General features: G+C 50.4%; 2 protein-coding genes across 2 annotated transcripts; one reads left to right on the top strand and one right to left on the bottom strand.

Moving 5' to 3' along the window:
- Window positions 1-9977: 9977 nt before the first annotated feature.
- LOC306953725 (kynurenine--oxoglutarate transaminase 3-like) lies at window positions 9978-22175 on the top strand (the record flags this gene model as incomplete). Its single annotated transcript, XM_079544696.1, has 25 exons — window positions 9978-10061; window positions 11972-12030; window positions 12528-12678; window positions 13300-13449; window positions 13777-13863; window positions 13978-14106; window positions 14289-14409; window positions 15064-15140; window positions 15354-15443; window positions 15525-15711; window positions 15896-15972; window positions 16320-16406; window positions 16590-16649; window positions 17797-17916; window positions 17991-18033; window positions 18164-18292; window positions 18382-18541; window positions 19117-19206; window positions 19501-19550; window positions 19783-19913; window positions 20332-20404; window positions 20757-20855; window positions 21481-21583; window positions 21750-21897; window positions 22083-22175. 25 exons carry the CDS (start codon window positions 9978-9980, stop codon window positions 22173-22175), a joined length of 2598 nt encoding a protein of 865 aa, XP_079400822.1.
- Window positions 22176-23178: 1003 nt separating this feature from the next.
- Window positions 23179-24977, bottom strand: ENDOG (endonuclease G; the record flags this gene model as incomplete). Its single annotated transcript, XM_079544587.1, has 3 exons — window positions 23179-23464; window positions 24165-24274; window positions 24465-24977. 3 exons carry the CDS (start codon window positions 24975-24977, stop codon window positions 23179-23181), a joined length of 909 nt encoding a protein of 302 aa, XP_079400713.1.
- Window positions 24978-25413: the final 436 nt, after the last annotated feature.

The following is a 25413-nucleotide window of genomic DNA, read 5'->3' as shown; positions in this document are numbered from 1 at the left end:
TTACAAGTGTGTATCTGCCTCAAAGGTGTTTCAGCTTTCACATCCCATGCCAATTTACCATGTAACTGAGCAGTCTCCTACTTCTTACTTTAACAGTGCCATTACATTTGAGGGTTTCAGTTGCACCGAAGCAGCACTGTGCTGCAATTCACATCCAGTGTAGAACAGGCAGAGTAGTTGGAGCCTGTACAGGTAAAGACCCATGTGCTGAAGTCTCACTGCCATACAGCAAGACCATAATATATCTATCAATTCAGCCCACAAATACACTCCTAAGATCTCTGCAATATCCACATTCAGGTACTGCACATCCCTTCAGTGCCTGCAGATTTACCCAGACCCATGCTGGCATGCAACTACAGACTCTGCTAATCAGGCAACCTCAGGAAGGAAGGCAGAGCCCAATTAGTACAAACAAGTCAGGCCATCATGGCCACCCTGCATCACCTGCCAAGCACCTTCCTACCATGTGCAGTATGAACATTAAGTTTATTAGGCACACCTGGAAGAAAAAATAACTTAGAAAAACAGGGACACCCTGAGCACAACACATCTAAATAATAAAATCATTCGGAAACAAGAATAAACTTATCCAGCTAACAAAAACCTTGTACTGTAGCATGTACCATAACCAATAAAGACCAGAGTCGAGAGCACGAATCCCTTTTGCAAGATGTAAGACTCCTGTGGTATTTAAGATCAAGGAATGAATAGAGCAACTGCAAGAACACAGACATCCTCTGATTTGAAGAATTTCCCTATTAAAACCAACAATAATCTAAACATGCAAAGGCAGAATTATTGCTGACAGATGCTTGGCTGAGCTGTGCTTGAAATTCCTGCCTGTACCTGCTGACCAGCATACCCAGCTAGAGACAAAGTGAACAGAAACATCATTGTTTAGTTTCACTGGCTGGTATGTCGTCAGCTTGACTCATCATCTGCTGAATACTTTATCCATCCTCCTCTTCCCTTTCTTCCTTCTGTTGACCATTCTGTTGCAAACAGAGCTACTGGCAGAACAGGACTACATGCAAGATCTCATGACATGTCCAAGAATTTCCTCAGTTTCTATCGCTTACTTCCAGGGCCTCTTCTTGAAAGCAAAGAAATCCTCACCTTTAGTGGGATGCAGCACCTAAGGGAGGCAATCTCATAATACAAATTTAAATAGCTAGACAAGGATTTATTGCATGTTGGACACTTGCAAACCTCTAGTTTGTGTCACACATTCTTAAATCTCAGTGGCTTTTAAGATTGTAGACTGCAAAGCAGCAGTCAAGCACTATTGAGTTTTTTACCTCTCAGAAGCCCAGAGAACAAGGGAGGTGTCTGTGTGCTGACAGTATCAGAGGTAGACAAGGGAAAAGAAAAATGACTCCGTGCTCTTAAGACTACAGCCCTGATTTTGACGAGCTGCAACATGTTACCATAAGCTTTCAAAACAGCAGTGCCTCTCTCCCCAGCATGCTGCCACCTGAAACACTAGAGAGGGGCAGAACACAGAGCTCTTTGTTCAAACACCAGGAAATGTAAAGAGCTTTGCAAGTCAGAAGTGGGAATGTAATTTGTGTTCCCTCCCCCTTGTTTATTAGGCTCAGAATTGAAAGCAAAAGGAGGAGGTTAAAACAGAGCTGCTTTCAGTCACTCCTCAGAAAACCTTCCAAACAGGGACAGCCACATGATCAACTGGAAAAGTCCAAGATGTCAGACAGAATAAGACTCAGTGATTTTGTTCCTCACTGTTTGTAGAAGTAAACAGCAAGGAAACCAGGTGCCAGAGTCCCAAACAACAACCAGTCATCTTTACATCTGGGTCTGTCTGCAAGATGCTTTCTGAGACAGAGAAGCAAACACGAAGTTTAAAGGACTGCACGTTACTCAGACTGGCAGATGGAAGAGTGCAACAGTGGCAGCCAGCACTTACACTCTTCACCTGTTGGACGGCCAACAAACTGAACACAGAGTAAATTAGGTTGGTTTTCATATAACCACCAGCTGTGTGCAACATTCAGCCCCACCCAAGCCACAAGATACAGGAGGATGAAGCAAATTAACTAGGTAACACCTGTACTGAAGCTCATGAAAAAACTCAGCTACACTGCAGACAGAACTTTTACCATCTTTACAGCTACCTTTTAATTGACTCTTCCGATCAAATATAAGACTGACATTCTTAGCAAAGTGCAATAGCTCCTGTTTACTATCACACCAGCAAGCCTGTCCTAACAAGCACAGGGCAGAACATCTGCACAATCAGAGCAATCTACACTGGAGTCCTGGTTGGCCTGCCCGTTTTCTACAGGGTTTTACCCCAGCTGCTCAGAAGCGAACACTCTGAAGTTATCAGCATCAGTGATGCTTGGAACAGGGAGCAGGTCAGTGTGAGATTGCTACGGAAACTCAAATGCTATCAGGTGACTTGCTACAGTGATGCAAACCAGAGAAAAAGTCTGTGTCAGCTTATAAATTATGAATGTGTGTGGTCACAGGTTTGCTATCCAAAATTAATTTCCTTTGCCATAGAAAAGATGCTTCAAGGACAAGGCATTGGAGCTTGTCTTTGAAAAGTATGATGGCTTTATTCCAATGGGACACTACAAAACACTTGCAAGTGGTTGAGTCGTTATTAACTACTTAAGATTAAGACAGACAACAAGAGTGTTAACTTGGAACAAGCAGAACAGCTTCAAGCACTCCCTCAGCTGCAGAAGTCTATTCAGCATTTAATTCCAGCATTGGAAAGTGATACAAAAAGGGGTAAACAATTGTCTTCAATTAAGACTGACATGGTGGGCAGAGCAGAGCTTTGACATTTCTAACAAGAGATTGAGAAATCACGACACTAAACTCAAAGCCAAGACTTTCAAGCAAGGATCATCACAATTCATTGTTAACAAACTGACAACATCTACAAATTTATTAGCTTGAAAACAGCTGTGGCAACACCCAGAGAGATGAACCAAAGATGAAAGAAGATTTCAACAAGAGCAAAGTAGGACTTCAGCCATCAGCACAATAATATTTTGCCTCAGTCTGACAAAAGAGAAACAAGCATATATCCACCTGCTTATTCCTGACCCTGCAACCTTGTCTTCTGCACCATGAGCTTCAAAACAGTGACTGTGACTTTCATCTCAGGACATTTTCTGATTGTATTCACTGGTTGATAAGAGAGAGGCAATAAAGCCACAACTCTAAAGGCGAATCTGTTAACTAGTCCAGCGCACAAACTTGGCACAGAGGAGCTTTATACTGCCTGGTAATTTTACAGCAAACATTAACAAAACCTAGTATAGGAGGTAAAAGCACTATTATTCCAGCAGAGTGGTTCTGACTGAATAGCTTTTAGAGTCAAATGCAGTTCAACAGCAGCAGGAGGGCCATATATAATCCATATATATATATACATACATATATATGTGTATATATATATATATCAACTGTGTGCCATTTGCAGTAAAAAATGCATGCAAAACAGCTTAGAGAAAAAGCTGCCTGGAAGCATTCAAGATATTCTCCTCAAACAAGAGACTGTTAAATGCCAGTTCAGCAATAGCACACATCCTAAACCGAGGCTATTTTTGAAATCACTTACTTGGAAAAACATGCAGGAAGGAGGCTTGCTACACTGCAACAAAGTAAGTTTGTATTTAATCTTTACCAAAACAGTGGCAGACATCCCAGCACGAAGAAGCCCCACATAAAACATGTAGAAACCCTTCCCTTCTGCACTTCGCCACCACTCACACGACTTCACTGTGCTTTCCTACACACCAGCAAGGCTCAATTTAACTTCAGTGACTTTCACTTCCCTTTTAAATACTCAACAAAATCCTCCTTCAGAACATGGAAGAATTCACGAAGGCCTGTAGTTAGGACTGTACACAGCAACACAATAACTTACATTTGAATTCCATGACTTATTTTAAAATGAAGTCAGAGCACCCTAAGCCAGGAACTGCCTTTCTGAACATCTGCAGCATTTATGAGAATGCAGTAACTCAAAGCATTTGGGAAGTCATCACTGAAAAGCTTCAGGCACTCCACATTTTAAACATGGAAGCATTAGATTTTAACACATGGCTTCTGGTATATCTTAAGGAGTTATTTATGCACATTCCCTTTGACCTACATAAATAAAGTTACGGTTTCCAAGTACCGTGCACGATCAGCACAACAAAGCAAATCCTTGAACTGTCAGAACACAAACCTGCACTTCCCCACTGCTCACAATTTGACCCATCTGGGCTGCGTCTCATCCTGCAGATAAGCAGGGCACTCTGCACTTCCTTTCACCACTATTCTAGCAGAGACCCAAAGAGACAAAGTTTCCAACTACCAATCCTCACCATTGCCTAAGTGCCACCCACAAGGGCAGCAAGTCAGTGCTCTCCCTAGTTAACCACAGAAAAAAAAAATGTTTATGAGATGTTTACATAGCAATACAAACATCACCCTGCTGGAAACTGAAGAATATTGACCAAAATAAACAGAGAGCATACAGCCTTAAAGTACTTTTTTTAATGAAAGTAGTCAGGGTCTATATGGCCAGCAGTTAGATGCAGGGGTAAATGCAACAGTTCAGTTTTACATCAGACGACAAATTGTTACTTCACTCTTTTTTCCCTCCACCTTAAAGCTTAGGGCTCACAGCTGTAAATAAGCATATCACCACTCTCCCTGATCCACCACCTTTCCCCCTTGCTCTTTCATCTTATCACTGCCTCGCATTTTGCAACTATTTTTAAGCAGTGTTCTCGTGATTTCATTTGTGTCTTTAGCACACCACTCCCACCCTGGCCTGCAGCCCTTACCCTGCAGTTGGGTTCTGCTATCTGCACTTCAGTTCTCTGTGCTGGAAGTGGATGATGTTCCTGCGTGCTGGATCCTGAGCAGGTGCTGAAGCGTTGCATTCCCCACACGCCATGGGAACAGCTTCCCTGAAATCAAGCAGAGATTATCAGCAGAGAGAACGAAGATCACAGAGGAACCACGTTATGTAAATGTTTGGGAAAGGATGTCAGAGATTTCTAAGGAACAAACTAGATGGTCATTGGGAACTAAGAAGAGACGCTGATAGCCAGAAAGATGTTAGAAGCTCCAAGTAAATTTTCAAAGAAGAAGCAAATCTCCAACATTTGTTCCAGAAGCTATCACAAAGCAGGTGTTGCAAACCCATTTAAAGGAGACTCCGAGTTTCTCTATTGCAACCAAACTAATAAAGATAGATTAACCTCCTGGAGGAAAGATCTAAAATGCATCAGGACTCTGAAAACACACATCCCTCATCATTTTACACTCAAGCAAATATCCCCACTCTTCACAACACATCTACCAACATGAATCTTTTTAAAGCAGTGGCAATTTAGCACCATCAACAAGAACTACAACAGCTTTTCCTCCTTGCTTCCTGCACATCAGCACAGGGAAGCAGACAAGGGAGCAAGCCCTGGCTCTGAGGGATCCCTCAAGCCTCAAAGTCAGGGGGGACTGCAGAACTTCAGAAAGCATTTTGTCAACAAGAAGCACGGGGAAAAAAGCACTGGAAAAGGAAGAGACACCACTAGAACAAAACATACTGGTTAAGATGTTCAACCCAAGAACACGTTGGGATCAGCCAACGCCAGCATCAGGGTTGGCAGACTCAGAAGCAACCTGCTCACAACCAAAGCCTTTCCACTCGAGCCGTGCCAAACTGCTGCAAAGGAACAAGCTAAAGGAGAGGACTCGCTGACCTTCTCCCCCACCCTGCCCTCCTCTCAGGGCTCAGCACCGCCCCAAACCACGGCACGACACACCGCACACTGACAGCGCATCAGCCCTATCTGCCCACCACCAACCTGCCGCACCCCAGGCTTTGGGGAAAAAACAGACATCGAGACAGAACGAGACGGAAAGAAAGTTAATTCAGGAAACCTGCCGGCTTTAAGCTGCCCTCAGGAACAAGCACAGATCGCACCTCCTCGCCAAGGGGCTGCCGGCAGAGCAGGGGCGGCCCGGCCGCGCCCTACACAGCCAGGGCCGCCTCCCTCGGCAGCGCAGTGACGGCGGGCACCCGGAGGAAACGAATTACTGCTCGGTCAATCAGCGAGTCCTCCCCGCCCGCCCGTCAGGGCTGCAGCCCCTCAGAAGCCCTTCCCGCCCGCTGCCCTCTCACAGCCGCCCCCTTCCCACAGGAGCGGTCCCACCCGGGCGCCCTCCGCTCTGAGAGCAGCGCGGCGGGAGGCAGACAGGCCGCAGCCCATCCCCGCCCGCCCGCACCCACCTGTCCGCACCGACCCTCTTCAGCCCCCACCCTCCCTCGCGCCGGCTCGGGCTCCTTTTGTCCGCACCGAGGCGGCCCCACCCCGGAACTGACCTCACCCGCCCGGCATAGGCGGCCACCAGGGGAGCGCCCGCCGCCGCCTCTAGCGAGGAGCGAAAAAGGGCGCCGCCATCTTGGAGGCGGCCACAAGGGGGAAGGGCGCGCCGCCATCTTTACGTAGGGCGAGGCCGCGCAGAGTGGGGCAGAATTTATGTGTCCGGATATACCGAGGAGAGAGAGGGGGAGGGAGGGAAAGTGAAGGTGCGGACGCCATCTTGGTGCAGGGCAGAGCGCAAAATGGTGAAGTCTTAAAGGGGCAGCCACCCAGAGCTGAGGGGCTGGGCGGAGTAGGAGGACAGTGCCCTCGCCTGCTGTGACAGTACGATGGGTTCCAGAATTCCTTTTTTTCCCTAAATAAAGAGATTTACCTTTTCATTAAGGTGTTGTTGGTTTTTTTGTTTTTTTTTGTTTTTTTTTTTTTTTGTGGATATGAGTGGTATCAATATCAAAGCTATTTAGCAGTAAGAGAACAAATACAATTTAAATAGCATAATTTACCACTTTTCCTTTTAGAACCAACTTACGCAAAGCAAAATGTGCTGAAAACCCAATTCTTGATCTCTAACTACTGTCCACCAAATGAAGACCACTAAAAACGTGGCATTTCTTTCCTCACCGCAGGAAGAGTGACACAGTGGTGCTGTGAGGATTTATCCAGGAGCAGTTCTGTGGGACCTGAGAAAAACAGGGCGATCCTCCTGTGGTTATTTTCATTCAGCTGACTCATTTGTCCAGCACTGTTCTTTTAAAAATTCATAAAGGATGCTTCAAAGGCATTCATTATAATGTCATTAGTGCACAAGAAGCAGCATGGGGCACTTAAGTGCAGCCAATTTGGACTGGTGGATACCAGTGGCTGCTGCTACGGTAAAATAAGCACAACTGTGGCTTTCTAGGAACGTGATGGGTCTCAGCCCCACAGCAGTGGGATTTCTCCTGCCAGTGTTGGAGATGCTCACAAGCTCAGGGCAACAGTGGAGTTTTGGCAAGCATGACATTAAGTGGGTGCATTAAGTGCACTTAAATTAACACTTGCTTTCTGTGGTGCTTTAACCAGACATTAAGGTGGAGTTACACATTACTGTCGAGCCAACATAAAGGCTAAATCCTGTCAGAGAAGGTGGAAGCTGACGCTCCCTCCTGTGGCCCCATATCCCTGTTCCCCTGTGCCCTGGTGCTATCCCAGGGCCCAGCCAGCCCACCAACCTGACAGAGATGAGCCTGCTTTCTGTCAGCAGGGCTTTCTGCTGGTATGGCCCTTCTCCAGGGTCTAACCTGGGGTCCAACAAGTACTGACGATCTCAGCAGGAGGGATGGAGCCCCCAACCGCCTCAGGATGTGCTGTGTAAACCCTCATGGCAACAAACACAAGCTGACCTGCCACTTGTTTGTTTCAGTGTTTGGAAGTTTAGCAAACAGAGTTTGTATCTGCCTGCACAGAAATTCCCACCCTCTTAGTCACAGTGGGCCCAGCAGCAGAGTGTCGGGTCAGGAACCAGGACCTCTGCACAGCGAACGTCAGTGCTTCCTTCCCCATGCCTCACTTTTTCCTACTGTGAGAGAGAGACAGTAATCACTTGGAAGAGTGACACGACCTGACTCATCAGTGCACGCAAAGCTCGGTCGCAAAAGGGAAAGGGAAGCCGAGAGAGGATGATTTGCTCCTTATACCACACTTGAGCAATGGCCACCTCTCACAGAACTGATAGAGAATGCAGCTCCTGTATCCCTGCTGACGCCTCATCCGAGGCTGGGGTCTGTCTCAGAGACCACACACAGCCACACACAGCTGCAGGGCCTAGCTTTAGCCTGGGTGATTATCCTTTGATGAACCCCAGACCTCCTTTTCCCTGCACAGTCTCCCCATTGGCGTATCGCAGCCCAACTGCTGCCCGCAGCCTCGCAGACTCCTCCCAGGAAGTCCCAGCAGCAGATGAAGCATTTCGGGTCCACGGAGAAGCCGGCATGCATGCAAGTTCAGCCCGGGCACCGGGGCCGGACTTCTGCAGTGTAATGCAGCGTGGCCCAGCTTGACGTAAGTCGGTTTTGCCCCCTCTGCTGCCCCTGCTGAGGGGCCAACGCGTGTGCCCTCTCTGGCCGCTGCTTCTGCATCCACCCTGTGCTCCCATTGTGCCCCGTGCCGTGGTGGCTGCTGGGGTCCTGTGCCCCCAGAGCCCTCCAGGTGCAGCCTGGCAGCGTCTGGGCAGCACTGGGGTGGAGGAAACCGCAGGAGTGACGGGTCCCTGCAGTGACCTTTTAGCTGTGCCCCGTCCTGCTTGGCTGGCTCTTTGCAGGGAACACAGCTACAGCACCGCCTGAAAACCCAACGAGGAGAGAGGATCCCTGAGCTTTCCCCAGGCTTTTTGGCTCTCCAGTGACTGACCCCACTTTCAAAACAGTGCTCAGGGCTGGGGAGGGGAAGCAGAGTCCCTTTCCCCAACCCCAGAGCTCCCAGCGCTGCCTCCAGCTCCTCGCAGGAGCCTCGAGCACAGCACCCAGGCACGCTCTGCAGGTCGGTGCAACCCAGTAAAGCCCTTTTTAATGCCTCCATTTTGTGAACTGTAGGATTAGTTCCTTTCACACTGCCTGTCCCAGCTCCTGTCCTCTGCACAGGAACAAGGCAGGTATTGCACAGCCCCAACAATGTGCTATGCCCCTTGTTTTCCCTAAGTCACGCTGTTTTTTCCCAGCTGGGCAAAGAGATGTTAAACTGGCTGGCAGCTGCTTTGTATTTGTGTTAAAAGTAACGTACAATGCAGAGTGGTCTCACGTCCTGCACGATGGGCAGTGCATCTTGCAGTTCCTTATCTGTGGGCTGGCCAGCTTCAAATCTGGTGTGTATTTTTTTATTATTATTTTTTTGTAGCAGGATAAATTAACCTGTAGCTGGTGAAAATAAAAATGCATGCATCCTCCAGACTCACCCCTTTTATCTAAAGCATCTAACAAGGAGGTGTTATCTTTAGATTTAATACCATGTGCTTCAGCAATGCTGAGGGGGCTCGAAGTGAAAGAACGGTCTGTTTTAAGCACAGAAATTAATTTGAGAAATTAATTAAAGAAAACCTAGACACCCAAATCCATAAGCATATCTAAGGCCCTTGTTTCCCTTGAAAGCCCCAGTGGGCAGAGTGTCTGAGCAGCATGGCCAAGCCACAGCCCCAGCAAGAAAGGTAAAGGTGCTGGGGGAGGAACGCAGAGGCTGGTGGCAGCAGGGATCAAAGCAAGCAGATGGGAATGTAGTGTTGGAAACCCTGTTCCTGAGGGATGCCTTCTTGCTGGTGTCTGTACCCCAGTGCAGAGGAGAGCATGAAAATGGGGGAGAGGAGCAGAAGCTGCACTTTTTCTTGTGACCCTGCCCTCCTGTGTGTTGCAGGCACAAAGGGCAGTCTCAGCCCTAATTGACATTGCAGTGACAACACACACAGCCTCTGGGCTGCATTTACTACCCGGAGTGCAAAAACTCAGCCTTGGGTCTGGATTTGCGCTGTGTCCCCAGGTACACAGAGCCTTTGCTTTGTGCCTGCAGTCAGGGAGTGATTTTCTCATCCCTTTGCTTTGTGTTTGGGGCCAATGCAGGTCTGTGCTGTGAGACTGCAGGAGCTGTGGCATGCTCAGGAGAGCAGGACCGTTTCTGCGTCACTTCTTACTGGAGAGGAATTGCAGCGCTGGAAATAGCTCGTACTGCAGCGAGGTACTGAATGCCCAGCATGGCTGCTTCTGGCCTGCAGCCCAGTCCTTGGCTCGGGCTGCATCTTGTGAAGCCAGGGAGTAAGCCATGGCAGTGGCAATAGATAGAGCATGTCAGGAGAAGTCACACTGCTGTGATCTCCTCTGTAGCCAGTTATTTGCAAGTAGCGTGTTTGCAGGGAACGCCTCACAAGCATGAGAATACACTTTATAAGGAAAAAAGCTCATTGTTTGTGGGATTGCCTCACCTGAAGGCATTTTCTACTTAAAGCCTCTTGGGTTGCAAAATATTTTGGAAATGAAATATCAGCATCCTCCTGGAGAAAGAAACTTGCAGAGCAAGAGAACAACATGCAGTGGGGAGATAATGTTGGAGGGCAGAGCATGGCTTCAGCTGTTCATTCTGCAAACCACTGTCCTGCCTAGCTGCTGGGCAAATTGCAACTGAGGATCACTGTCAGTTTGAGGAGCAGAACAGGCTGAGATGGATGTGAGGGCTGCATGGCTCTGAGCCTGTGTTGCTCTCCAGCACAATGGGCAGCCATGCAGGGCAGCATCACGCAGGCTGGGGATGGGACAAGGAGGCATCAAGGGAAGAAACTTTGCCATTTCCATTTCTGAAAGGATGTGAGCCTTTCCTCCAACTGGCAATTTCTAGACTTATAGCACCTTATTCCTGCTGACCCCATCACTCTTGCCAGTGTCTGACCTGTGGCCAGCAGCAGCCCCACCATAAAAAATACAGCACTGGAGCTGTTAATTTTTAACCCTCAACTATCTTTTACTTTCCAAGCCACAAATCCTCTTACTCCCACCAAAAACAGCTGAGGCACAGGTCTTGCTGGCTGCAATGCTCATAAGCTTGTGTAGCAAAGAAAGAGAACAGGGGAGAGGCATGGGGGACTCCCCTATACCCAAAGAGGCACGATTCCTGATCGCCCTTGGCCACCTGCCTGGCCCACAGGGGAGCACAGAGTCCACTCACTGCCCTCTGAAACTCAGAGCTCCTTGCATTAATTTGCCCAAATCCCCAACGAAGGCTGGGTTATGTAACGAATCCTCAAGGATTGTAAAGTCCTCAAAGAAACGTTCTTGGGGCACTTCTCAAAGGCTGGGGCAACTTTGCAGGAAGGGCAGCAGCAAGCAGGTAAGTGAGGAGTTACTGCAGGGGAGACCCTATATCCCCCCATCATCCTGACAGATCCTCTTCCTGCACATCCTAGCTCCACATCTCACATCTTGGCTGTTCTCATGTGCCTTCCTTGTCTGTGTTTAAATGCATTTTACTTGCTGTGGGAAAGATAATTTTCTTGGCTCAATGCTTTGCAGATGCACTGCTCATGTCCCCATGCTGGCTTTTCTTGGTGCATTAAGCATAATTTGTCTCCAGTTTCCAGTCCCCTCCCTGTCTGGTTGCCTTTTCTCCTGTGCTGCTGAGTTATTAAATTCTGCCTCTGCTGCTTTTCATCATCCTTGTGATAAATCCCCCATCAAGGACAGCAGACTTCTCCTGCCATGCTTATCCAGCTGGAAAGAGGCTTTTGCTCTGCACGCTTTCCCCTTCTAGCCCCATAGCCATGAGGCACATGGATATTAGACACCAAAAGGCCTGAGGGCCTGGCAAAGAGATTCTTATGATGGGGGAAAACAGACATTATTCAAAGCAAAACTCTGAGGTTCAGGGTTATTGGCCTGGCTGTTAGACCCTGGCTGAGCTCCTTTGACTCCATGCTTTATTCCAGCTGGAAACAAGGTATGAAACATCGCTAGTATCCCAGTGAGGGTACCTGCTGGGTGAGCAGAGAAGGGAGGGCACAAATACGGAGGCAACCCTTCCAGGAGGGCACATCCCTTTCTCTCGTGGCCCCACTGCCACTGGTGAAAGCTCCAAGCTCTCTTTCTCACTCTTTGCAGGCAAAAATGTCAAGGCCAGTGCAAGCCCGGAGGCTGGAGGGAGTAGATAAGAATATCTGGTGAGTTAAGCTGCTACTGGGCAGTTCCTGCTTTACCCTGGTGGTCCTTGTGGCTTTAGGCAGCCTAATGTAATGGGCTTTGCTCAAAGCTGTGCTGCACCCAGCTTCAAGCTACAAAGCACTGATGAGATGCCGTGTGTGAGGTGGGCACTGAGCCCAGCCAGCCTTACCTTTGCAGACCTTTCATGATGTCTGAATGCAAATTTTTGCAGCTTGAATACCTCTGGTCTGTTCAGAATTGGTGTTGTCTCCTTCAAAAGGATTAAAACCATTCCCAGTGAGATAGTACCTGGCTCTGCTATAATTAATACAGGTCTGAAATGCCCTGTGCTTGGGGCAGCAGTGAGGATGGGCCAGAAAACAGCCTTGCCATGGAGGCACCCACCTCGCTTTCCTGCCAGTGAGATGCCAACAAGCAGAGCCAGTGCCACCAAGCTGCCCCAGGCTGCCCAGACCCTCTGTAAATGCTTACTGTTCTCTTCTTCCCATCACTCTAGGGTGGAATTTGTAAAACTGGCTACCACCTACTCCACGGTGAACCTGGGCCAGGGCTTCCCTGACTTCCCCCCACCAGAATTTTTGAAGGAGGCATTCAGCAGAGCCGTCAGCGGGGAGAAGCACATGCTGCACCAGTACACCCGTGCCTTCGTGCGTGGACAGCCTCCAGCTCGGCGGTACCGCGAGCCCTGCCCATCAGATGGGCCATGGGCAACACGTATCTTGGCTGGGCACGTGGGCTGGGTACCCCCAGCTGCTGTGACGGGCAGGTGGAAGTGACCCAGATTTGCATTAACAAACATCCCCTTCTTGTAATACCTTCCAGCTTTGCCTCTGTCTTCTTTCCAGAATCCTGCTTTGCCATTGCAGAGGTCAGGGTGGTAGTTACTGGTTTCTGAAATGCTCCTCTGACAGTGCTGGCTGGGCAAGGAGAAGCTGCTCTTATTTAAGCAGGATTTCTGTCACCTGCAATTGGCAGAGCTGGCAATAGCTGGGGTACCTTGCAAGGGAAAAAGGAGAGAATTGTTTCAGGAAGGAAACATGTCCCCACTCTGCTTCAGGGACACATTGGCTGATGTGGAGGACCAGGAGACACAGGGTTTATTGCTAAATTGCCTCCCATGGCACAAAGCATCTGAGTATGTGAGGTGCAACCATCGTGGTAGTGGAACCAAACCCAGGGCACTTGAGTACCCAGCCCCATCAGAGGGCTCATTCCTCTTTCAGAAGGCTTCTACCAGTCACTTCCCACCTGTTCCTCTCACCCCACAGGGCCATCCACCACTGGTGAAGATCCTAGCCCAGCTTTTTGGGAAGCTGCTTGGTCGAGACCTGGATCCTATGACCAATGTGATGGTGACTGTGGGGGCATACCAGGCCCTTTTCTGCTGCTTCCAGGCTTTCATTGATGAAGGCGATGAGGTAACCCCGGGAACTGGGCTTGTCATATGAGCAGCCTTTCCCTGGGAGAACTCTTTCTAGATCTGCTGGCAGCTGCAGCCTGTTTTTTTTAGCCCATTTGCAGAGCCAGAAAGGCTTTATCTGCACTTCTCTATCTGAGCTTCTAAAGGGAAAATCGCAGCAGGGCACAGACTCATTTCTGTGTAAGGCAAAATAATTCTTTTGCCCCAAGTGATGTTCTTCCCAATTCACTGCCCATTGGTAATGCATGTTCTCCATATTACAATAATTGAGGGATTAAGATCTGAGCAGGGCCAGGAGGGTGCTGACATTCCCCATCTCTTCCAGGTGATAATCATTGAGCCCTTTTTCGACTGCTATGAGCCAATGGTGAAAATGGCTGGTGGGACACCTGTGTACATCTCGCTGAGACCGGTGAGTGGGTCAGAGCAGTGCCACTGAGGAGGGAATAGGAGCTGTATCATGGTGAGCAGCGAGTGGAGAGCAGAAGCAGCAAAGCAAGCTGAGATTCTCCTCTATTCTCTCTAGAAAGCTCCAAAAGAAGGAAAACTGATGTCAAGTGCAGATTGGCAGCTGGACCCGGCCGAACTGGCTTCTAAATTCAGTGAGCAGACAAAAGCCATCGTCCTGAACTCACCCAACAACCCGCTGGGCAAGGTAATGCCTCTGGCTTATGGGACAGCCCTGAGAGAGCATTGGGCTGCTCCAGCTCAGCCAGTCCCATCTGAGGTGCAGCAGCAACTCCACCTTCCTGATACACAAGGAAGAGGGTTCTGTTGGCTACTGTGTGCTCAGAGCTGCTCGTGCTGCATCTCAGCTCCGCTCCCTGCCTGCTGCAGGTGTTCAGCCGAGGGGAGCTGGAGCTCATTGCAGACCTGTGTGTGAAGCATGACGCCCTTTGCATCAGCGATGAAGTATACGAGTGGCTGGTGTACGACGGGAAGGAGCACATCCGCATCGGTATGGAGAACAGCGGGGCTGATCCTGGGCTTCTCCTGTGGGTACAACATCTTTGGGCAGCTCCATCCAGGAAAGGAACTGGGAATATAACTGGGGCCCCTGGCAATTGTAAAGGCTGCTTGCAAGTACAGCTCTAGCAGGCCCACCTCCCATTAGAGCTGTACTTCAGTTTCAGCCACCACACCAGGGCTTTGTTCTGGAGCCTTGACTTCTAGAACCACTGAGTTGTGGCTTCACAACATGAGATCTGGAGAAAAGAGCCTTTTGGCTTCCGTGAAACTGGATTTTATCCCCTGCAGTGTAAAGCCAGTTTTCTGGGTGCCTCTAGTTTCAGGACATCCATTTCAGCATGATTTCAGAGGTCTCTTCTTTCTGTCTCTGTAACATGCAATTACCCAGTTGCAGGGAAGTAATATTGGCACCTCTGGGAACCCTCAGGACTGGTATATGGGTATAAAACCAGTTGATTATGTAGACATGCTGTTGAGAAATCTGTCTCAGAGCGTGCCTTGGTGCCCACCCAGGGGAAAGATGCCATCATGGCCCAAAGAGACCATCTTGGTTCTGGTGGGAAAAGAGCTCCCACCGTGTCACTAGCACAGCTCAGACATCAGCATGGCAGAGCCATCAGCATTTCTCTTGCTTTATTGCCAGCCAGTTTGCCAGGGATGTGGGACCGCACAGTGATCATTGGCAGTGCTGGAAAAACCTTCAGTGTCACTGGCTGGAAGGTAAGTTCCCCATGCAACACCTCATTGCCTCCCCATCTCTGTCCCTTTGCTCTAGGTCACACTGGGCACAGCACTGAGGACAATTGCACACTTAACTTTGAGCCTCAGTTCCTCAAAATACCAATACTTTACAACAGCCCTGTCTGGAAAGTGTTACCAAAGCTTGAGGAGGCACCTAATCTTACCACCTTCCTCCTCCTCTCCCGGCCATAGGTGGGTTGGACTGTGGGATCCAACCGGCTGCTGCAGCACCTGCGTACCGTGCACCAGAACTCAGTGTACCACTGTGCTACAGCTGCACAGGTAAGGCAGCTCCTTGCAGCCAGCCCCACAGCCCCCGAACCAGCCTTGGCCATCTTCCCACTGCTTCCTCTCCCTTCACAGGATGCTGTGGCTCAAGGTTTCCAGAGGGAGCTTGAACACTATGGGAAACCAGACAGCTACTTTGTCCAACTGCCCAGGGAACTGCAGCAAAAGAGAGACCAGCTGGTCCAGAGCTTGGTTGCAGTGGGGATGAAACCCATCATCCCTGAGGGCACCTACTTCTTGGTGGCAGATATCTCCGAATTCAGTGAGTTCTGGTGTTGCTTGGGGAGGGCAGAGCAAGGGGTCAGCTCAGCCTGGTACCACTACTAGGGACAGGAACCTGCACAAACACCATCCAAAGAGGGAAGGGACCACACATTTGAGCTCCCAGAAGCTGTGGGTTTGGGGTGGGGCAGCCACCCACAGCCTCTGTGCTGCTCCTCCTGCAGAATCCGAAGTCCCTGATGTCCCCAGCTCCGATGAGCCCTACGACTCCAGATTTGCAAAGTGGATGGTCAAGAACAAGGTAAATTTGTCTGCTCCTTTTTCACTGTGGTGACTGTGGGTGGGTTTGTGCCCTCACAAGGAGCCTGTAGCAGCAGCAATAGCATCAGTAGGCAATGTCCTCATCCAGGCTCGGTTTTAGGGTCACAGCCATGGTGCCTGGCAGGGCTGGGGCTCTCCCATCCCATGTGTGTGTCCTGCAGCCCAAGGCTGGGGGACATTTGGGGTCTGTCAGGTTTCAACTTTGTCAGCCTGAGCAGAGCACCAAGGGCATCTATGAGCCTGTCTATGAGACTCGTGGTCACAGCTGGTCACAGCTTTGCCCCCTGCCCATGGCAGTTACATAACTCTACATCTTCCCCTCCCCAGGGACTGGCGGCCATCCCACTCTCGGCGTTCTACTGTGAGGCCCACAAGGGCAACTACAACAGTTTCATCCGGTTCTGCTTCGCCAAGGTGAGACGCATGGCCAAGGGCATCACAGCTGGACATGGCCAGCCCACACCCCTCAGGTTTGGCTGTGCTTACATTACGTGAAACACAGGACAAGAATTGTTTGGGTTTTTTTGTACAAACAACAAATGTAGTGAGGGGGGACCTGGCTGGAGCCCACAAACTGAACCCCTGGTGTTTATTTAGGAGGATGCCACACTGAAGGCAGCAGATGACATACTGCAAAAATGGAAACTGGAGAAAACTGCTCCCTGAAGACACTGCAGAGGGAACCAGGCTCTCCGTGGCTGCACTTCTTCCTCTTCCTTTACTTGGCTACAAACTTTGCTACATCCTGATTTTTGTGCTTTCAACCTCATTTTCTGTCAGACAAGTGGCTATGAGGCCTGCCAGGCCCAGGTCTGGGGGACACAGCTTTCACTGTGAAACAATTGCAAGCAGTGAGCCTCCATATGCACTGCCGCCATTTGGCGTTTTTCCTTCACGCTTAAAGACTTTGCTCATCAGTTCTGAGATGTGTCCAGCAAAACACAAGAGTAAGGATGGCTCTTGGTATCTCTTCCACCAACAAATTCTGAAAAAGCATTTCAGGACCTACCTGCAGGGCTACGCTGGGTGCACTGCAGGGCAGCATCCCCAGCAGCACTCACTTTCTTCAGGTAACTGTGTGGGGTCACTGCTCCCTCAGCAAGCTGATTCACACAGTCCTGAAAGCTGTAAACCCAGAGAGCTGATGTTTCCAAAAATTAGCAATATTCCCTTCGACTTTGGGAAGGTGAACACAGGTTCAGTAACCGTCTGCCCTCAGGAAATAGGTCTTTAAATGGAGCTTTGCTACAGCCAACCTTCCCTGTGCACCCACACATTGCACATAGTTGATGCCTGGCAGCATCCCCTGGGCTGCAAAGCAGAACTGCAGCCTCTTGATGGGTGCATGCAGCAGGGAAGGAGAGCCGGGACTGGTGGGACAACGGGAGCAGCATTGCAGCAGGTGGTTCTTGCATCATTCTTCATTTCAAGCTGGATAAAAGCGTAGGATGTGATCAAAAATTGCACTGGAGTCATTGTGCAACATGAGATAAATATTTGTGACTGTTAAATTATTAAAGTTGAATTAATTGATGAGTAAATGTGTCTGTAATTACGGGGCTGACACAGATCTCCCAGAGAGCTGCCACCCGTTCCCTGGGTAACATCTGCACCACGTCCCACGGCAGCAGCGCTGCAGGGCTTCAGCGTTGGGATGCAGCTCAGCAGGGTCCTGCGGTCACCCACCCCGCAGCGCAGCGCAGCGCAGCGCACCCTGCTTCACTCGCCAGGCCGCGCGGAGCACTTAACACCGCCAATGCGCCGTCCTCTGTCCAGCCATTGGTTCACGTGTCACCGGCTCCAGCCTATCTTAGGCGGGAATCGGCGCCCGCGGACCAATCACAGCCATGGAGGGGCGTGGCCAAGGAACGCGTGGGAGAAGATGGCGGACGGCGGCGCGGCGAAGCGGCCCAAAGGCGTGCAGGTGGGGCGCGGGGCGGTTGCTATGGTTACGGCTCCACGAGGGGAACGCGGGGGTAACGGCCGCTGTGCCCGCAGGTTGAGGACAGGAAGGTGAACTGGCGGCGCTGGAAGCAGGAGAGTAAGGCCGAGGGCCCCTCGCGGTCGAGGAGGGGAGCGGAGCTATGGGGGGGCTCGGCGGGGTCCGGTGCTGCCTGCCCTGAACGCTCCCGGCCCGGCCGTTAAGCGGAGGGGCTTCGTGTCCGTGCCAGGGAAAGCAGAGAAGAAGAAATGGAAGGAGCTGAACCTGCTGAAGAAGCTGGAAAAGCAGCGGGTGCGGGAGGTGGCAGAGAAACAGGCGAAGGAGGAGGAACAGCAGCAGCAACAGCAGGAGGACAAAGGTGCAGCCGCTGGGCTGGCTGAGGTGGAAACGGTCCGTGGGTGCCGCGCACAGCCGGTGTGAACCCTGCTGACCGCCCTCTGCCCCCAGGGCGGCACTACACGCTGAGCGTGGCCCTGCCGGGCTCCATCCTGAACAACGCGCAGTCGCTGGAGCTGCGGACGTACCTGGCCGGGCAGATCGCTCGAGCGTGTGCCATCTTCTGCGTGGATGAGATCGTGGTGTTCGACGAGCATGGAGAAGATGCCAAGTAAGGATGAGCTGTTTTGGTCTGCAGGAAGCTTCTCGTCTGTGTTCCTTCAGTCTTTTATTAGCTGAGATCGGGAAAGAAATGTCTGTACCCCAAGCAAGTGCTCCTGACACCAGGATCACAGGGGATCACAGGGCCGTCTGGGCAAAGATGGTCATTTACCTGTGCTGGAAGCTGGGATGCAGGGATGATGGAGATGCTTTAAAGGAATGGCACCTGTTCCTTCCGCTTCTCATCTGAACCTGTGCCTGTGTTCATTGGAAAGCACTGCAATGCTGTAGAATCCAACTGCCAGGTTGTATTAAAACAAACAAACAAACAAAACAGATACATAAAGGTTAAAAATGACAACAACAAAAAAACCCAAATAAGATCTTTGACTTGGAAAGTTCCAAACAGAACTTGTTAATATCTCTACTTCTGGAGCAGCCCTTTTCTAAGGTGGCCCATTTAGTTCTGTAGAGGGTGAGGGAGCTGCTATTCTTAGATTAAGAGAAGGGCTTAGTCTTCTGGAGACCTGACCCTTTGGGGCTGTGCAGTCTTGTACTGAGGTCAGACTGTTCTCTCTCTTTCAGGAGCGTGGAAGGGGAATTTGAAGGAATTGGGAAGAGAGGCAAGGCTTGTGTGCAGCTGGCTCGGATCCTTCAGTACTTGGAGTGCCCTCAGTAAGTCCACTGTGGTCAGATTGTGCATCTTATCAGTGGAACTGAAATGATAGCAACTGATGATTTGCATGCATCTCTTGTGCTGGAGACTTTGGGAGCAGGAGCTAAATTCTGTGTGTGTAGCATGATTTGTAGGAACACAGGATCTAATTGCTTCAAGGATGGTTCAGTTTAACTGAAAGAACAGGAGGGACTTAGGGGAGCTAGGCATGGTTTTCTCTGTTCTTGATTCCTTTGGAATTAGTACAAAGCTAGGACTGACAATTTTTATATTTGAACCTTCTCTAATAACAGGTACTTGAGGAAATCATTTTTTCCAAAACATGGGGATCTGCAATTTGCAGGTAATGATTGAATTCTCTCTGTCTCAAGCTGTTGATTCCCCCTCCGTGAGCTCTGGCTCTCATTTAGCATGGAATGCACAGAACTTGAAGTCTTTTCCCCACCATATAGCACAAGTGAGATGCTGTGCTCCACTGAAGAGAGGGAGGAGGTAGCAGAGCAGCTGTTCTTACATTTATGTTCCCATAGTCCATCTTCTGTCCTTAGTTGTTGCTTTCCTGTGTGCTGTTCCAGGGCTCCTCAACCCACTGGACAGCCCTCACCACATGCGGGTGGATGAGGATTCAGAGTACCGAGAAGGTGTGGTGTTAGACCGGCCAAGTAAGCCAGGCAGAGGCTCGTTTGTCAACTGTGGGATGAAGAAGGTATGGCAGTGTGCAACCTGCAGATCCCAAAACAGCTTACCCTGGCACTCTGTCATGTTTGAAACAGGCGCAGTGGGTTACAAGTATTGCTGGATTTTTGAGCATCCTGCTTCATAGCAGGCTGGGATGGATTTAATGCTGTTGCTGTCTTGTTCATGGCTGTTACGGGTTGTTCATGGCTTCCCAAGTTCTGGCAGGTCCATTCCAGCATGTTACTGCTTTGTGCTGGGTTTGAACCTCTGAGCAGCAAAATAAGTCTCAGGCTGATGACCCAACCGCTGTGAACTCGCTCAGCACAGACCCTGATTGCAGAGCTCCTCATTCCAGCTCTAGGCCAGAACAGTCCCCACCCTTTCTCCTCCCAACCTTCCTCAGTACCTCCAGGCTGCCCTAACACTGCTGGTGTCTGTCTCTGCAGGAGGTACAGATTGACAAACAGCTGAAGCCCGGTCTGCGCGTCACCGTGCGCCTGCAGGAACCTCAGAATCCAGGTGATTACTGCTCCATTAGCATCTGTGAATTCGATTCCTGCAGGTGGTCCTTCTGTGTAACAGCCTTCAGATCATTAATGTTTGAGGATACTCCACTGTGTTCTTTTTACCACATGTACAATTTAGTAACACCCTCCCCATAGTTCCTAGTATATTGGGAAGAAATGTCAGCTCTTTGATCAACAATAAGTAGTCCAAGCATGCTCACTTTCCAGAAGGCACCAAAAGAGTGGCTCTTGGCTGTGCAACAGAACGGTGCCTTAACACAGGAGAAACCTCAGGATGTGGCTGGTGAAATTCAGCTCTTATCAGGTGATTATTGGGGCTGTTCATCTCTTTGCTTCCCTTTCAGAAACTAAAGTACGGAAGGGCACTGTGGTGTCCTCACAGCACCCTCGCACGGTGTCTGGTTTGTACTGGGGTTACAGCGTCCGCCTTGCCTCCTGCCTCAGTAAGTGCCCAGAGGGTTTCTTTGTTTTTTACTGTGCGGAAGGATCTTAATCCCACCTGGGCTTCCACACCAATCTCAGGCCTACTGGGTACACTTCTGCTGCTTAAAATTCTTGTTCTGTCTCATGTAGCTCAAATCTGAGGGCTAAAATTACAAGCGTGAGTTTCCCCATTCATCCTCCAGTACTCTGCCCTCTACCTCCACATTACCACAGCTCTAAACATCCGCGTTGTGGCAACGCAGACAAGAGCTGGTTACCTCCATCTCCATTTCTGTGCTACCTCCCACTTGTCCACATCAACGTCTACAGTGACATCAGAGCTCAAGAGCCCTGCAAAATCCTTTTCCAATGTCTTCTGATAGAAGGAAAATCATAAGCCATTCATCAAGGAATGGCTCTTGGTACCTGCTGAGCTTTGAGGTGCTGCAGTTGAGTGCCAGGAGACTCCTGCAGCAAGGGAATTAAGCAGGGAAAGGGCTCATTCTTCATTTAGAAGGTGCACAGTGGCACTGGAAAGCAATCATTTCTGCTGCTACCACTCACCTGTTAAGTGTCTGAGCTGCTCAGAAGGCAGCATGAGTGAGAGCACCACTATGATAACCACATTTTGTGTGTGTTTGCCAGGTGCTGTCTTTTCAGAATGCCCATTCAAGGAAGGCTACGATCTCTCTATTGGGACCTCAGAGCGGGGTAACTCTGTGGACCAGGTCACCCTCCCCTCCTTTAGGTCTGTATCCAAGTGAAAAAGAAGTGTTTATACAAAGCCAATTCTTAATCTGCTTTAAGGTTCAAGGCACACAAGATGCTCCCCTATGTAAATCTTGAAACATCTGCACTGGCGTGGGGGTAAGAGCCATTCTCCCCTCTCACTCTGTCCCTGTGCTCTCCCATAGGCACATTCTTGTTGTATTTGGAGGTCTTCAGGGCTTGGAAGCTGGGGTCGATGCAGACCCAAACCTGGAGGTCACTGACCCAAGCGTCTTGTTTGACTTCTACCTGAACACCTGTCCCAGCCAAGGCAGCCGAACCATCCGAACAGAGGTAAGGCAGGGGGCTGACGGCACTGGAGGTGCAGTGCCTGTGTGCACAGAACATTTCTGTCCCTGGAAGGGACACACAGCCAACCACAGTGTTGTTCCCCACAGCAGTGCCTCAGCCAAGAGTCACTGGCTTGCCCAGCAGGCAATTGAGGGCGGCAGTTCTGACTGCTCTCTGGTCTGTTCCAGGAAGCATTGCTGATCTCTCTGTCGGCACTGAGACCTCACATTGATGAGGCTGTGAAGACTCCCACTGACAGCTCAGAAAAAGAAAACCACTGACCCTGTCCTCCACTTCGGACTGCCTCTGGGAGTAGCCTGTTGCTATTCAAACACAGAGAATCACTCCAGGAACCCAGCAGGGCCAGCCTTTGGGAAGCTGAAGATACAAAGTAAGTAAAACCAGCACCGCTGTTCAACCAAGTCTCCAGCATCTCTGGACCATTGTGCTGCAACATCCAGCCAAAAGCTGGTCAGCAAACTGACTGTCAGCAATTCAGATGTCTTGGGTAGAGAATAAAACAGTACCAAAGCTCCACTTCCTCGAAAGTCCACACGTGAGCGTTGTGTGTTACAGAATCACAGAATCACAAGGTTGGAAATGACCTGCAAGATCGTGTTGAAGGTGAGCAGTCAGCATCCAGGTAGCTTGCATTCTGAGTGCCCCTGCAGCAGTGTGGCCCTCAAGGTTCAAAAGTAGTAATTTAATCCTTGTGTCAAGCGCGTGTTCCTGTCACACAGTCTGACTCCAGCTCCCCCTCAACTCAAAGTTTTCATCCTTCCCAAGGGCAGGAAGGGCTGGAGCTGCTGCCTTTATCTCAGCAGGAAGGGGGAAGGACGTTCAGACTTTGGTAAGAGCAGATAAGAAAACCATCAATCCTTTGTGTTTTCAAAGCTTTACTGCTAAAACCATTTTGTGAAAATTATAAGCAGAAATGCAAGAACCTTTCTTTCCTCTCACTGCACCTGTGTTGCTCCAATCTCCCCTGTAAGTACAAAAATTAACGTCCCTTTGTGTCATAATGAGCCACACACAAAGGGATCAATTACAGTAACACCCACAGTACTGCAGCCTAGGGGCAAAGTGCAGAGCACAAGGACCTGACAAGAACTCTGAAGCCTTCTGTACAGCCTGTCCTTGGGACACGCTTCACTGTGTTTCACCGTTACATGAAACTGGGGAAGGGGTTGAGAGAAACACCCCTCTCTTATTTGTTACACTTGAAAATGCACAGGGAAATATTCTGTGGACTGCCACTGCTACCTGGATTTGGTTGGTCAGAGTTCAACGCTTGTTTCCAGCTGTGATGGCTTTCAAACTGCTTGTTCTCTTCAAGATGTTTGGGACAAACAGGAGCCCTGAAGCTCGCTCAATGCTCTCAATGGGAACCAGGAACCGTTCAAGTGGGATTTTCTCATCCACAGGGCTGTTGGGCATCACATAGGAGCGCAACTCAATTTCTCCACTCTCCTTTTCAAGGATGAGCACCTTGAAGAAATGGGTGGGGACGGCCACGTGGTTCTTCCCAATCACCTGGTACTTGACATACATCTTCCCATCAGCCTCCATCCTGCACCAAGAGCAACATCCAACATTACCTCCTACACTGGTGCCACCTTCCACCCCCCCCCCCTCAGCTCATCCCCTCCATCCCTGTGCAAACCCCCACCACAGAGTGACACAGAGCAGCCCTACTTCTGTAGGGCAGATGTAACAAATACTGCTGTAGCTGAGGCTGGGGGATACGGGGAAGGTGAGCTTATGTGGGGTCTATTCCTCCCAGACCCCTTCCTCACCATCTCTCTTACATTAAGAGGTAAGAAAAGGCTGTTCAGAGAACTCAGCTTGTCAAACCGCTCTTCACGCTCCTACATAAATATCACTGCAGATAACATCATGCTCTAAGTGGACAAATGAAATGAAATCTAGGAGTTTTATTCTGCAGGGAGGAGGTGTGCAGTTTAATCTGTTAATTTAATACTCTACTAATCCAATACTGCTCATGACTAAAAAGTGCAAACCAAAGTGACTGGGTTAGTTTGCATCTCAGGAAACCCACCCTTTGCACTCCCTGAATAATTGACTGAATAAGAAACATAGAAAATAATCCCAATGCTAAGAAAACACCCTTCTGCAGAAACCCTGCAGGCTGCTGGTCCCACCTGGGGGTCTCACCAGGTCTCACCTGGGGTCTGGGTTGCTGGAAGGTTGTTTTACCTTCCCAGCACAACACATCCACACTGTGATCCCACCTGGCTCCTCATGTTTACCTGGGCAGGTAAAGAGGTCCCGTGCAGACGTAGACATTCTTGTTGTTCCTTGCCAAGCTTCTGCTGTATTTCTCAAGGTTATTCCAGGCGTTTTGGTTTAAGTGAGGCACCTAAAAACACAAAGACAGCAAAGTCACCACAGCACTTCCTTATTGCCCAGAGTTCCCATTCCAACACATCCGTAACATTCCCGGAGCGCTCAGGGCGCTGTGAGCAGAGCTCACCCCCACTCTGGCACACGTAGGCACAGAACCCGTAGGCACAACAAGCGTTGTGAGCAATGCGTGCTGCAGAGCACACCTGGGGAGCCACGTTGCTGAGGTAGAAGGTGTCCCGCATGGCCTTCTGGCTCCACTTGTGGTTGGCGGCAGCAGCCAGGTGGCCGCGGTCAAAGCCGCTGCCTTTGTAGTCGGCGTTGGTGGCTCGGTGATATTCGTGCACCGAATCGTCCTCCTGGAAGTCGCAGGCGGTGCGGTCAGAGCTTCCGCTCAGCGTCTCCCGGTTGAGCTGCTCAACGACCCAGAGCGCGCTGCGGCTCCGCGGGTCGTAGCACAGCACGTAGGACTCGCGGCTCCGCAGCTGCGCCAACCCGGGCAGGCCGTACTTGGTCAGCTCGGTCCGCGCCGGCTCTGTGGGGACCGGAGGTCCTGCGGCCGCCGCCGCCACCACCGGCACCACGGGCAGGCGGCCCAGCAGCCCCTCCGCCACCTCCGTGCCCCCAGCACCGCGCTGCCAGCGGGCGGTCAGAGCTGCGCCCAGCCCTGCGCCCAGAGCCAGGGAGGCCCCGGGCAGCAGCCAGCGGCCCAGCAGCATGGCTCTGAGCACAGCCTGGAGCACAGCGAGCCCCGGGCACCGAGCGCGCGGCCGCTTCCTGCTGCACAGCTGCTCTCTTCCGGCACACAGCATCGCCCCTTAAAGGGCTCCACGCACCGCCGTGCCTACAGAAGCAGAGCCCGAAGCAGTGTGCAAAGAAACCATTTTATTTGGACAACTCGAGAACAGCATTAAATGAGAGACGCGGAGGGTCTCGTAAGGGGTTCAACAGGATAAAGTACAAAAGGAAAGAGCAGAAGTTAACGTGACTGCTGCAGCCACGGGGCGATGGAGCCGGCCCAGCTCGGCCCCGAACGCGCCGCAGTGACAGCCCTGTGCCCTGTGCTTCAACCCGAGCACGGCCGGGCACTGCGGGATGCCTGCATGCAGCTGCCTGCTGCGCTGTAGGGAGCGTTATAAAAATAGTGTTTAAAAA

This window comes from Tetrao urogallus (assembly GCF_951394365.1).
Source record: "Tetrao urogallus genome assembly, chromosome: 19".
Classification (NCBI taxonomy): Eukaryota; Metazoa; Chordata; class Aves; order Galliformes; family Phasianidae; genus Tetrao; species Tetrao urogallus.
Note: the sequence above shows the minus strand (reverse complement) of the source record. Positions and strands in the feature narration are given on the sequence as shown.